Genomic DNA, 14,711 nt, shown 5'->3' on the forward strand with positions numbered 1-14,711 from the left:
GGGTAATATGGAAATCAGAAGGCTAAGAGCAGATGCACAAATGAGTCAATGTTTTCAATCATCAAGCCTTTGCATGGGTGTTTTCCTTTGCAGATTGTGTAGCCTCTGCTCAGAAGCGCTCGGTCTGGATTATGTTGTTACAGTTTATGGAGGCAGTTGAGGGAATACCTCCAGCTAGCACATCCGAGACAGTGGAGGAAAGGATTTGCTTGCCCTTAGGCTGCTGTAGAGGTTGCAAGGTAGTTTAAACCCAGCTAAACCCCCTGTACACTAGACATCTGAGAAAAGACTTTTTAAGCTTTTTATGTAGGTAAATAGCTACTCTAGGCAGATTTATCATGAAATAAAGGGGCAGTCCAAGGAGAATGCATAAAAAATATGTAAGCATTAAAATAAGGGACATTCTATGCTTTTAAAATGTATAAGAAAATTAAATTAATTTGGGGTGGGACATTTAACCTATTATTTGTAAAACATGAGGACACTGTCATTTATGGAAGTTTTTATAAGGACATCATGGCTTAGTCTGCAAGAAAGATACACAAAGCTAACATACTTCTTAGTAAGGCTTAGGAGATCTGTGCCTTACTTGGCAATTACATTGTTGTAATATTAGATCAACATTGCCATTATAAACAGCAGTCTGCTGTAGGCAATATCTTTTATGTCCTAGAAAGCAAATTTTACTTATAAAATAGAAACTCTATATGACTGGTGTGCAACAACAGAGTAAGCCAAGGTTCCTGGGACCAAAACTGTGTATCTAAAATCATCAAAAGCCCACAAAAAGCAGAAGCTGAGGTTCACAATTACAGTCTCAGTTCATACCAATGTCAAACGAAACAAATATGTTACCTGAGCAGATGATGAGTGCGATGCTATCGCTGCCGCTTGATGAAGCTGAATGACGTTTCCAGCATTCTGAAAACTTCTAACGTGATCAACCGACCACTTGTTTGCTCGACATGGTTTTGAGATTAATGCTACGACAAAAAATCTTAGTACTTAAATGTTGACTAAACGGTGCAGAAGACAACTGTTTTATTTTTTAGAACTGTTCATAAGAACTGAGAAGCTGCACTGTAAAAAAAGTCAGTAAATTTACGGTAAAAAACTGTAAAAAACCAACAGTTTTTGACCGTCGTATCCAAAAACATTGCATTACCGTAGAAATTACATGGAACTACCGTAAGTCGAAACTGCAAAGAAAGTCAGTAAATTTACGGTAAAAAATTGTAAAATGCCAGCAGTTACTGACCAGAATATTCACAGCATTATACTGCCGTAGAAAATACATGGCATTATCATAACTGAATAAACATATATCCTAAATAATTGTGACAGTCACGAATGTAGAAAATACAGAAATATAGTGTAAAAATATAAGTAATTGTAAAGTTCTTAAAAAATTGTAATATTGCCAGCAGTTAATTACCCTAAACTTAACAGTAGCAATCAGCCAAAATTACAAATTTTGCTGATGTTTAGATCTACAATGTAAAAGCGTAAACAAGACTGCAAAATAATTTTTTACAAAGAACAGAATGCTGGTGTGATATTTTGGTTTCTTTTTTAATAATGCCTTTAATACACCAAACTGAAATCTCAGCAGTAGACCAGGCATCGATCTGGCGATCCACCGATTGCAAAGCAAACTCCTACAGCCAACGCCACCATCATTTATGAGAGCATTTGATCATTAACATTAAGAGAACTGTATGTTAGCCCCTCTTGCTTGAATGAAGCTGAAGTTGGTTTCCAATTGCTGCTTCCAATTTGGGAAATGGCTAAAGGGCAATTCCACCTAATTTTTCACTGCAATCAGCATCTTTAATTTACTCTAGCTAAAAAACTACAACACCTAGACTCTTCAAATCTGGACTAGATTATTCTCAACTCATATCAGAATATTTAGAACCAAGTGTGGGATTTGTAAAACCTTTATCTGATTTGTGAAACTTCAATAAAGAACAATTCTAGTGTTATCCAAAATCATACAAGTTGTAAAGTCACCCATCATTGAAGTTTCACAAATCCCACACTTGGTTTTAAATATTGTGCTATTAGTAGAGAATAGTCTAGAGCAGGGGTCCCCAAACTTTTTCCTGCGAGGGCCACATAGCTGTTCCTTTCTCTGCTCGGGGGCCGGTCTTAGTTTTTGGAGAAAGATACCTTAGAAACTTATTGTCGGCGGGGGGGGGGGGGGGGGCTGTTCTGTCTTTGAAACTGTCGACGGGGGGGGGGGGGGGGGGGGGGGGGGGGTTGCTGACTACGACACATTCGCGGTCGCTTTTAGATAGATTTTTACCCAGAATGGAAATGGAAAAAACCGTGAGTGAAACGGTGACTGGGACTGACTAGTATATATTTGAGGGAAAGTTAGTTTAACATCTGCTCAAGAGCCCCCTGGTGGTTGAAGAGAAATCCACAAACCAGAAAATACAATATATGAAAAAATACACTGAATGCTCTCTGGTATGAGGAGGCGGGCCAGATCCGGCATTGCCAGACCAAATGACGCAGGCCGTAGTTTGGGGACCCCTGGTCTAGAGAGTTTTTCATTTTGTTATTGTGATAAATAGTAGGGTTTACAGTAAATGGAGACTGTTATTTGTCATGTAAACAAATAATTATCTAGTTTGCATTGCTGCTTGATCCTTCAGCATCAGCAGCAAGATTCTTTTAACTCTGTTCCTGTAGTGGTGTCCTGAACTCAACACAGTAAAGTCACTGTGCTAACTAAGGTTGCTAACTAGGGTGCTGAGAGCCCAGTAGGCCTGGTCCTTGTCAAGATGCTGCTACTGTCTTTGAAATCAAATTTCTGCTATTTTTGCACGTTCAGGAGGAGAAGGGCAACACATCACAGGTGAGTCCCTTTCACGGTTTCAACTGAAGTTAGCTAACTTTAACCAACTGACAAAGAAATGTGTAGTTTCTGAGCCATGCTGTTTATGTACATGCACTGCAGCTAGATATTTTTACTATATGGAACATTTAATCTTCACAGATGCAACACTTCCATTAATGTTTCTGTAGGAACGGCTGCATAGATTATATTTCTGGTCTACTTCAGACTACATGTGCTTAAAGTTATTGTTAATGGCAGAAGCAACTTTTTCCAAGTTTGGTTCAATAATTAATTTGAATTACTTTGAGTGTGAAATGTTCATGCATGCAAGTTAAATCTCTGAAGAACATGTTAGCTTTTGTTTCAATATTTTGGTAATACTTAGAAGTATAAAGCTTGGCATCAGAGATATTATTTAATATTTTCCTTTGACCTCTTGACTCTCACACCCAAAATACTTGCACTAAAGTCACTGGGTCCATGACAGTTGAAGGATTTGAAGATAAGAGAATTTAAATATTAATATTTTACAGCTTTTCTCAGTTTGGGTGCATCTCTCAGAACAGAATTGAAATTCTTAAAACTACCTGTTCAATCTTCAAATTACTGTGTCACTTCTGCACATCAAAACAATTAGTTTTGCAAGTTTTGCTTTTGTACATCATGTAGCTGGTTATGTACACTTCTATGCTTTTATAATTGTAATTTGCTTTTATCGTCTTGATCAAAATATGTTAACCCTCCTGTTGTCCTCGGGTCAAAATGACCCGCCACTGTGTTAAACCCCCCCCCCCCCCAAAAAATCCCCTAAATGTAATTTTTTTAACTTGAGATTTTAAGACTTTTCCTAGATTGGCCCAGACAATAGAAAAAGTTCAGTGTTGCTTTTATTCTCATTTCCATGTAAGCTGTACAAAAAAAGGTACAAAGATGGTCTTCAGGTCAAAATGACCCGTGAGGCAAATGGAGTTGAAATCAAGGTCACAGAGTTATTTACAAACCATAAAATGTTACAAAGTTTTAGTTGTGTCTCAGATCAATCAGTAGCAGAAGTGAGCAGAGAGTGGAAGGCCAATTTTCCGAGCCACAATGCCAGTCAAACTCTTTCACACCTACTCAAGACTGATGCGATTTGATGACCGTGAATCAAGACCAGCAAGACGTATGACAGACAAACTTGCAGCCATAAGAGAGGTATGGGACAAGTGGGTGGAGCGGTTGCCCTACCTCTACAATCCAGAGCCTGATGTAACAGTGGATGAGCAACTGGTTCCATTTAGAGGTAATCTGTTTTCATATTTGTAATAAAAGTGATTTTCACTATTGATTTCTTTGACTGTTTTCTGTGACACTGATACTAATCACTGATGCTAATGTCTTTTGTCCAAAGGTTGTTGTCCTTTCCGGCAGTATATGCCCAGCAAGCCAGCAAAATATGGGATCAAGTCATGGGTGGCTTCTGAATCAAGCTATGCTTGGAAAATGCAAGTCTATACTGGGAAGTCAACCAGTGGATGCCCAGAGAAGAACCAGGGGTTGCGAGTTGTGCTTGATGTGACAGAGGGACTGAGGGGTCACAATGTGACATGTGACAATTTCTTCAACTCTTATGAACTCGGACAGCAGCTCCTGAAGAGGAAGATCACCATGGTTGGTACAGTTCAAAAGAACAAGCCTGAGCTCCCACCTGCACTGCTTGGGTCAAAGGAGAGAGAGGTCTTCTCCTCAAAGTTTGCCTTCACACCCACCACCACTCTAGTTTCCTACCTCCCAAAGAAAAACAAGAATGTAGTTCTTCTGAGCACACTGCACAAAGACGGCGACATTAGTGACCGTGAGGACAGGAAGCCAATCATCATCCTGGAATAAAACCGAAACAAAGGAGGTGTGGACAACCTAGATAAGGTGATTGGAGCATATAGCTGCAGAAGAATGACTGCCCGCTGGCCCCTGGTCATCTTCCACAACATCATTGATGTGTCCTCCTACAATGCCTTTGTGATTTGGATAGAGATCAACCCAACCTGGATGTCTCATAAGCACAACAAGAAGAGGGTGTTCCTGGAGCAGCTAGGAAAGGCACTTGTAACTCCACTCATTGAAAGAAGGAAGCATGTCCCCCACACAGAAGCCTCAGCAGCAGTTGTGAAAGCTATTCAGAGTGCAGCAGCTCCTGATCAACCTGAGGATCCATCTACCACAGCCACTTCCTCAGCTAAGCCAAGTAAGAGGAAGAGATGTCAGTTCTGCCCTCAGACTGTAAAACACATACTGTGTGCTGCAGGTGTAAGAAATATATCTGCAAAGGCTGTGCACTTGCATACTGCCCTACATGTGCCAATTAGTTGAATGGGTTATGTTATTTTTCATATTTTTGTATTGTACATCCTCTTGTTCACTGGAGAAAAGTAAAAGAAAATTAGTCACTGTGATGAATAAAAATGCATTCGAAACTCATTTTGCACATTTTTTTTCTTAAGCTATAGAAATTCAAGTGGAGAGGGAAAAGTCAAGTATTCACACATTTTGTGGTGAGTGACAATATACAAGATAGAATTTGGTGTTTAAAATTCAATTAAGCTGCTTATATTGGGGGTTTATTGAAGACGGGTCATTTTGACCCGGAGGATAAAGGGTGTATACAGAAAATGAGGACAACAGGACAACAACGTGTCTGTGTTGAATTCTCAACTTCCAAAATAGCATCAGTTCATTGTGTAAGTCTTAACATGCATAAGTCTTAAAGTTGTCATAATGTGAATCATATATTAATTAATTTATATTCTATTATTTTCTAAATCTGTCCTGAATTGGTAAATTGCTCCCAAGTGAGTCCTGAGTTTCTCTAACAGGTCAGTGTATGAACCATTAGCTCAACCAACGATCAACCAGTTTTCTGAAACAGATTGGAGGTGCATCTTGTGAACCATCAGTTGGCAACATTATGCTCTATATAGTCAGAACACAACACAATGTTACATGTCTGAGAACTGATGAACAAGTATCTGGGCAGAGTGAACAGCCAGAGAGAAGAAGAGGAGTGAGGCTGAGGAGGAAATAGTTGGGAGGAAAGCAGAAGAAGAGTCAGAAGAGGCTGAGGACATCTGCCAGTTTCCATCAGTCCAACATCAGGACATGGCTGAGACCCACAACATGATGCTGATGGAGGTCCTCCCACCCTACTGTTCATTCCTTAACCCCACTGAGGAAAAAAGATTCCTCAGTGGAGTTAAGGAACAAAGTGACTATGGAAATTAAAATGTAATGTAATTTCTACAGCACTGTACAGTTTTCCTTGAGGAGATTGTCCTGTGGCTCCTTTTCTACTTTTTTTGTTCTCTGCATTTCTGTCTTTTTCTTTCTGAATCACCATGGCATGGTCCATGAATAAATTATAGCAAAAGCGTAAATCAGTGTTTCTCAATCCTGGTCTTCAGCGTCACCCTGTCCTGCAGGTTTAGGTATTTCCCTTCTGCCACACACCTGAATTGTATCTCTGGATGATTAACAAGCTTCTGCAGTACTTGATTGTCATCCAATCATTTGAATCAGCTGTTCTGGAGTAGAGGCACATCTAAAACATGCAGAGCAGGGGGGCGTTGAGGACCAGGGTTGAGAAACACTGGCGTAAATGATCCTTTTGTAGTCTCTTCTCATGACTAATCGATTTGACTGTCTTATCTGTACATAGAGAGACTATAACTTATTATTTTGAGTCACTGATATGTTAACAGACAGGATTTTAAGAGCTGAACTAAGGATTTTGAAAGCAAACAAATGCTATTTTTCCTGTTTCTACAAATTGTTTTGAGAAATGCGCTTACTGTTTTGTAAATGCCAACAATGACTCGAGAAATGCACCAAAAGTGACTGAGAAAAACTAACCTAGCATAAATTGTCTCAGCTGTATCAATTTGTTTGCCTGTATGAAAAGTGTTCACATTTACAGCTTTGTTTCTGCTAGCTTGCAGGAAATGTAACTTACATAAATGGTTGAAGACAACCTATTGGCCTTCATGAGACTCAGATAAATGGTGAGTATCTATTTCATAAATTGCCTAAAACAGTTATATTTGTTTTTAGTTTGTGTATTTTGTCTGGTTGCAGACCAGAGGATCACACCTGTTGACAACAAACAAAGGTTTAACTACTGAATTTTCAGTCAGAAATGATCACACCACCTGGTTGAAGTACCTGTGTCCATATGCAAGTCAACAAAGGTGAAACAAACATTTAAGCGAATAAGATGTTCATGTAGTGCATCTTTCTAACTTTTTCTTTTTGTTTTCCAGCAGAGAGGAAACACCCGATTGACAACATGCGAGTCTCAATTTCAACCTGTGACTGGGAAGACTACAACCATCCTGAGCAACGTCTGATCTCAGCGACTTGTGACTCTCAACCCAGAACAAGAATCCTTTTATCACCATTTTGTCTTCTACAATATGTTATCTCTTATGTGGACACATACTGTTTGTTTTGTTTTTGTTTTCCAGATCTCAGTAATACCGTGAGGAAACTGGACATAAAATAGAATCAGTTCTTTTTTTAACTTGACTTTTTAAATAGAAATTGTTTCTTTAAGTGGATTACTCGTAATCTGTATTTTTGTTTAATTAGAAATTATTTTCTTTATAACTTTCTGTATAGAAATGCTTGACAAGTTACACTTCCTTGGTTGTTGTACTATAATTTGTATGGTAAAATTCTGGTAGGAACAGAGACCAGTAATTTACCATAAGTTTTTTTTGGGGGGGAGGGTTTACAATAAAATGTCAATATATCATACAGTCTGGATGTGTTTTTCACTCATGTAGATATTATGCCTCAGTCAGCATGACCGTATTTACTACGGCAAAACCACATTTTATTTTTTTTAAAATATTTTAGGAAGTACGGTATTTTACCGTATTTTAAAAATACGGTAGAATCCTGCATTTACAACATACGGTAAAAAACTGGCAGCTGTGGTTGCCAGAATTTTACCGTATATTAAAAATACGGTAAAATCCTGCATTTACAACATACGGTGAAAAACTGGCAGCTGTGGTTGCCAGAATTTTACCGTATTTCAAAAATACGGTGAAATCCTGCATTTAGCAAATACGGTAAAAAACTGGCAGCTGTGGTTGCCAGAATTTTACCGTATTTTAGGAATACGGTAAAAAACTGGCAGCTTTGGTTGCCAGAATTTTACCGTATTTTAGAAATACGGTAAAAAAATGGCAGTTTTGGTTGCCAGACTTTTACCGTATAAAGACGGTAAACTTCTGGCAACTCAGCTGCCAGTTTTTTACCGTAAAATGAGGCCGTTTTTTTTTACAGTGTGGCAGCCAGCAGTCCCCTTCTCTGTGCTTCTTCTCTGTGAGGTATTGTTAGCTTTAGCATGCCCAAATATCTGAAATTCATTCATTTTGTCATTTAGAAATGTTTAATTACTTTAATTTGTACTCAGTTATTTATTTGACATTAAGGCCAATTTCTGATTTTACAGATAAAGTTGTGCTGGCGGATAAGCTGATTGTCTCTAAAAACCATGAAAACTGTGAGAGATCTTTCCTGCTTCATGACACTACCTGTCATGAAGCAGGTAGTGTAGTTAGCAGCTAACATTTAAGCTACCATTTAGTCAAAACGTACTGTTCGTATTCTGTGAACCATGTGAACTTCTTGAACACATAGTAAAACGTAGCAATTGCATACATTTCTCATGATGAATTCCTTCATTTGCTACAAACCGAATGGGTACCATCACATTTGATGAGCCAGTTGGTCGCCTCACCCTGATTCTTATGAACCAGCTAGCTCTAGCTGCTGTGCATCCTTGCGACTGTTTCTGCCAACTCTTAACTTTGTCGTTTTTTGCAGTCTGATATGAATTGAAATTAGACCGCTCGTTGTTTTTTTAACTCATTTATGATTTCATCAATTATTTCTAACTCTAATTCTGATTAATGCCTGAGATGTTTGTATTACTTTCTTCACAGCCATAGATGTACATACAGTGCATGTCCTTAGTATTCTATAGTTTTAGTGTGTGTAATTGTCTGACTCGGAATAAAGTAATAAAAGTTCTCCAAATTATGGAACACTTTTAACTAACTGTGTTTTTTTTAATTGTTTTGCTTTGGAAAAAATACGGGTATAATCATTGTAGAGAGTAAGTGTTAACCAGGATCTTTTGTAATACCTTGAATCTGTCACTAAAGACAAAAACTAAGGTTTCTAAGTTTCTCCAAAATATGCTGTAAAATCTTGCGAACTTATTATTGCGTATCATCTCATTGTGTGAGCTGGATAGTCAGTACACTTCTGCTGGAAAAAGGTTTAATAAAGAAATCTGTTTTTCTGAATCTTGCTAATTATTTTTCTCAAAATCAACTTTTGCTAAAGATCCCTTGGAAAGGGAAAAGTTCTATCAGCAGGAAATGTACATTGGTTTCTGTTGTACTTTTGAAACCAACGGTTCTGCAATTGCCTTTCATGCGTGACTTAAAGTCCCTGCATAATGGATAGCACTGTGCTTTGTCAGCATATTTCAATATTCCTTGGAAAGACTTTTCCCCCTGGGGGAGTCTAAGTAGACACACACTGCCCACCTTTATGTTGAAATTTGAAGAAAAAACTTCCAACAAGTGAAAAAAATCCTTAAAAAATGTTTTGTCTCATCTTAGACCAGCAGCACTGAAGCATGTAGGTTCACCCAAAGATAAAAACAATTATTAAAAATATATAAAAACAAAATTAAGAATAATGTTCTGTACAACAAATACAAGATTACCTCATGTACTCTATTTTTAACCCCTGATACTGCAACAGTACATCCAGCGGTTGCTTAAAGCTTGATAAACCATCCAGAGTAACTTTGCGCTGAGTAACTCTATGCCAAAAGTTAGTAACTTGTAACCCCCTTGGATATATAATAAGATATATAACTATATCTTCAGTTATATAGAATGGTCTTGTGTAATTTAGTTATAGCAAACATCAGATTGACAAAAATTATTTCCTACTCCTAATTATCTTTAGTCATAGCTTTTTCCAGAGATGCTATTAAAACCTTTGCGAAATTAAGTAAGTTTTTTTAATCTTCATTTTCATCAACCTTTGCTAATGCAAAACATCAAAATAAGTAAAAAAAAATGCTGATGAAAACAGTTAATAATTTAAACTAATTATTTGCACAAAGTATACTACCCTTTATCAGGGGCGCCGTATAGGGGGGGAAACGTTAGGACAATTCTAAGGGCCCCTGACCGACAGGGGGCCCTCCACAATTTATATGTTTATTTTTTGTTAATAGAAATGAAAAAAAAATTAGGCCCTGTCAATTACAAAATTATTATTATTATATATTGTGTTTTCTAAGATTGTTTTTAGCAGTAAAAATTTGATGTTACCACTCCCAGACCAAAAAACACACATCCATATTTGCCCTGAACCCCCCATCCACTGGATCTGCATGAAATGGTTCGTTCCTGATCGGCGCACTTGACGGTGATGGTGTTCAGCAGCAGTCAGTGGAAGACAAGAACGACTGTGGTGCTTATTTTGCTGCTAAGAAAAATGGTAAAGTCAAGTTTTCAAAAACAAGTTAAAATAGAGAGAGGGAGAGAGAAAAATTTGTAACCCAGTTTTTCTCCGAGAGGTTGTTAGACTGTGTGAGATTATCAACCATTTAGCATAGTTAGCTTAGCTACAACTAAATACTTTTTCACTAGCATTTAATGAATTAAGGAAAGAAATCACCAACATATTCATATATTTAACTTGTCCCTGTGCCTTTTATCACACTTATCAACAGATGAGTCAGTCAGCAGCAGCTCTAACTCACGTCCCTCCTGACCCGTCCTCTCCTAAGTGAAATTAAAGCTGCACTATGTAACTTTTATAAAAAATAAAAAAAAATCACATATTTGTTAAAACTGTCATTATGTTGTGACAGTATAGCATGAGAGATAATTTGTGAAAAATTTATTTCCTCTGCTTTCTCCCAGTGCTATCTAGAAACAACTAATCAGAGACAGGAGAGTTTTACTGCTGTCAATCACAATCTCATGTGGCTGCTTATCCCTGTGCTGTACCTAGCGCAGCCTGTTGTGAATGCTCAGTCTAGTTAGCATAGCTACCAATGACAGCAGATAAACAATTTTCCTGTAATGATAAGTTGTTTCTCCACCATTAGCACATTTAGCAGTGAGTGCAAGAGGGTGATTGACAGCGCTAAGACCTTCCTCCTGGTTCTGATTGGTTGTTTTAGTCGGAACTTTGCATTACTTTAGCCAGCAATAGTAGTTCAGGGAGAAGGTGGAGGAGATTGATTGTTTTCACAGATTATCTGTCCCATAACAAACTGTCACAACATCGTAACAAATATAAAGAAAACATATTTTTTATTAAAGTTATATACTGCAGCTTGAATAAAATGCAACTACATAGCATTTCTAGAAAAGTCTAGATTGCTTTATGTGTATTTTGCACGTTGCTTTTGACTGTTGCTCATGGGGAGAGACATTTCAGTAATAAAACTAATAGAAAAAATTTCAGCAACCTACTTGATTACTGTATGCGGACTATTGAATGTAAAATTCATGAGCAGTAAATATTGTGCTAGTGTCAGTATTAAACCAAAGAAAGCAAGTTGCAAGCCTTTAAAATTGTGACGCTTTTAATGGTCAGAAAAACTCAAAAAATTGTAACAGCAGCTGCACGGGGGGGTGGAGGGATTCTAATTTTTTGTCAGGGGGCTCAAGACTCCTGGCAGCACCACTGCCCCTTATGGCTAAATATGAATTTTTGCTACTTACATGTACGCTGGAGAAAGTGTTTTACAATTCCTCAACTCTGGTTTGCTACACAACTATCAATCCATACAGTCAAAGAAAAACTACTCTAAAAATAAATCCTACCCAGAGACCAGATGGGAAAAGTAGGAATCTCAACAATGGAATTATTAAGCATCGTCATAAAAAAATGTATATATACTGTATATATCAATAAAAATGACAAATATTGCACCAAAGTGTCGATTTTGCGGACTTTAAACTGATGTGTAACAAGAGATAAAATGTTTGCAGTTGAAGTTTCTTTTTAAATCTCAGTCTGATAGTCATATGCTTTTGTTTTTGAATTCATTAGTTAATCCAGTTAAATTGGGCATTCCTCAGGGAACAAACACAGGCTTGTTTTTTTTGTTTTTGTTTTTTTTTAGAGGGGTTGGGGGCGAGTACTGAGTTATTCTAGGTATGCACGCTGCCAGGCTCCATCTGCATCTGATTCCTTTTTCACCGCATATCCTCGCACATCCCCTTTATCTTCAGAATATTAATGCGCTGCTCTGTCAGAAGCCATTGTAAGGATTGCTCCTGAAATCTTTTTGCATGACTGCTTTCTTTTGTTTCATCAGGCTTAGTCTACCTCTACAAATTGTGTTAAATATGACATGATGTGGAGGGGGTTGGGGGTTTGAAGGAGTAAAAAAAAAAGTGAGTAAACGTAAAAGATAGTGACATGGGGAGGTATATAGTACACGGGCATATGGCAGTTGTTAAAAAAAGACTGCAATGGGAACCTTCGGCGATGTGCTTTAGGGCTCTGAGGGAGACTTGTGAGGGCATGAGAGACGTAGAGTGAGAGGGAACCAGAAGTGACAAAAAAGTAAAGAGGACAAGTAACAAATGTAAATGGTAAGAAGTGGAGAAAAAAAGGGAGAGAAGGGAAAAAGTGAGAAGAGAGATGGGTGAATGAGGGAGGGAGGAGAAAGTGCTAGAGGGGTGATATTTAATGTGATAAATGAGTTGTGACAGTCCGCCTCTAACCCCCTTCCAACCAGCAAGGAGGAGGACCACAGAAATAGAAAGCATTATGGGTAAAAGGGCATATACGCCATTATATATGTATATAGAAAGAAAAACGGTACTGTAGGAATGGCGAGTTTGGAGGGAAATCAGTGCCAGCAGAAGGACATTCATAGGCAGCATTATAGATGGAGAAAGGGAAGGAGGCGAGTGGGGATGCATGCTTATAGCCTGTAGAAGCAGCGAGTGAGGCAAAGCAATTTGGGTAAAGGACACACAACATCATGGAGAGGGAAGAGAAGGAGAAATGCAGAGGAAGGAGGGGAAAGGAGGCAATGCAGCAGTGGGTTAATCATCTACTCTCCGAGTTTCTTAAAAATAACAAGCGGCAGAGGGGGAGAAATGAACAGCAAAGTGGAAGGAAGGAAAATGTACAGAACACCCCCCCCCCCCCCCCCAAGCCTGAATGTTTTACGCGTGCCCTGCCTTTAAGGGACAGCTAATTACTCCTTGTCATCACACAGCATGGAACGGTAGCGGGGACGTCAGAGGGTGGGCTTTTTCTTGTTTTGTGCTCGTATTAGGTGGTCGTTGGGAGCAATGGCGGCACCAGGCCATCTGCTGTGGTTTGCGGTCTATGGACTGGAAGGCAGAGGGTCCAGAAGACAATGACAGCCACTGTAGTTCGTGTTGGTAGAGTGGAGGCCAGGGAGATGACTCATCGAGAGGAATGAAGAGGGGAGAGACGAGAGGGAGGGCCTGCGAGTTTTGACTAGGGGTGGGGGGGCATAAAAGTCGGGAGCAAGAAGTCGGGAGCCACCCCGATGGCGGAAGATCATTGTTTGATCTCCTCTCAGTGAACTTGAAAAGCCTTCAACCCAACTTCATACTACTTCTTCAACTCTTTTCTGATTTTCTTTCCCTTCATACCTTTGTCTTTTGTCTTGGTTTGTTACCATGGTGCTCGGTTTGTGGCTGCAAGCCACAGAATGATCAAATGTGGTAATGATGTCAATTCATTGCTATTGGGGGAATGTAGGTTTGAATGAAATAGTCGTCCGATAGCAGACACATCCAATAATAACACTGGGGTGGTTGTCTGTAAAGTCTCTAACTTTTCTTTCTTTCCACATTTTCCTCCCAACCAGCAGTGAGGACGGCGAGATTCTCTCAGGAGCCGGCAGACCAGTCGGTGGTGCGGGGCCAGACGGTGATCCTGTCCTGTGTTGTCTTCAACTACTCTGGCATTGTTCAGTGGACCAAAGATGGTCTGGCTCTGGGCATCGGAGAGGACCTTCGGGGTGAGACATCACACTCGGTCCTTAGATCTTGCCTTCTTAACACAAAGACAATTTCTGTTTTCAAACTACTTCTGATTTCTTTTAACTGAACTTGCAGAGGCTGCATCAAGTCAGGAACTCTCTTTTAAACTCACATCACACACAAAGAGGACTTAACATTTTTCTTCTGCCAAGATTTTGCTGAAAATGAAGGTTACTAAACTTGCCACCTTGTTGTAAAGTTCATGGCAACACCTAGGCAACATTGGACATTCACCTATCAGTGGGACTTTTAGCTCTATGACAAAGAGCTCTAAAAGTCTTTGGCAGAGAGGAGTTTCAGTGGGTCCCAAGTTTTTCAAAGACTTAAAATGAATACAAAGATCTCCCAGTATCTTGGCAGACATTTTTTAAATGGTCACTTCAGCACAAGATTGGCTAACCATACTTGTTAGAGAAAATATTGTTTTGAATTATACTTGTGACCTACTGGTCTTAATGAAACAGTGCCCAAATGCACACTGAAAGTAGGAAATACGTAGATTGAATTGATTTCTAGTAGTGCTTTAGCTACTGCTGGACAACATTAACTGGAGTTTAGGTATTTGCCTCTGTTGGCAAATTCTATGCGGATGTTGTGGGTTTTAGTTCCTGAATTGAATTCTCCAAACTTTTATCAAACTGTGCTGTTTAACAAAAAAATATAACAACTGGAAGCAAAATTTTACATGAACGATACTAAACTGTAGCTCACCAACAGTTAAGCTACAATTAACTGTGGCTACT

The 14,711-nt window shown here is 38.8% G+C and overlaps 1 protein-coding gene across 4 annotated transcripts in view; it reads left to right on the forward strand.

Annotated features, from left to right (window-relative positions):
• The window catches only part of kirrel1a (kirre like nephrin family adhesion molecule 1a), a 53,335-nt gene that overhangs the window by 14,354 nt on the left and 24,270 nt on the right, over positions 1-14,711 (forward strand). For 2 of the 4 annotated variants that reach the window (XM_032583056.1, XM_032583059.1), the window contains exon 2: positions 13,794-13,946. In XM_032583056.1, coding sequence (XP_032438947.1) covers positions 13,794-13,946 — 153 coding nt within the window. Of the gene's footprint in view, positions 1-13,619; positions 13,648-13,793; positions 13,947-14,711 lie in introns of those variants that run through there. The other 2 variants (XM_032583058.1, XM_032583057.1) reach the window with 2 other exon arrangements.

This window comes from Xiphophorus hellerii, chromosome 14 (assembly GCF_003331165.1).
Source record: "Xiphophorus hellerii strain 12219 chromosome 14, Xiphophorus_hellerii-4.1, whole genome shotgun sequence".
NCBI lineage: Eukaryota > Metazoa > Chordata > Actinopteri > Cyprinodontiformes > Poeciliidae > Xiphophorus > Xiphophorus hellerii.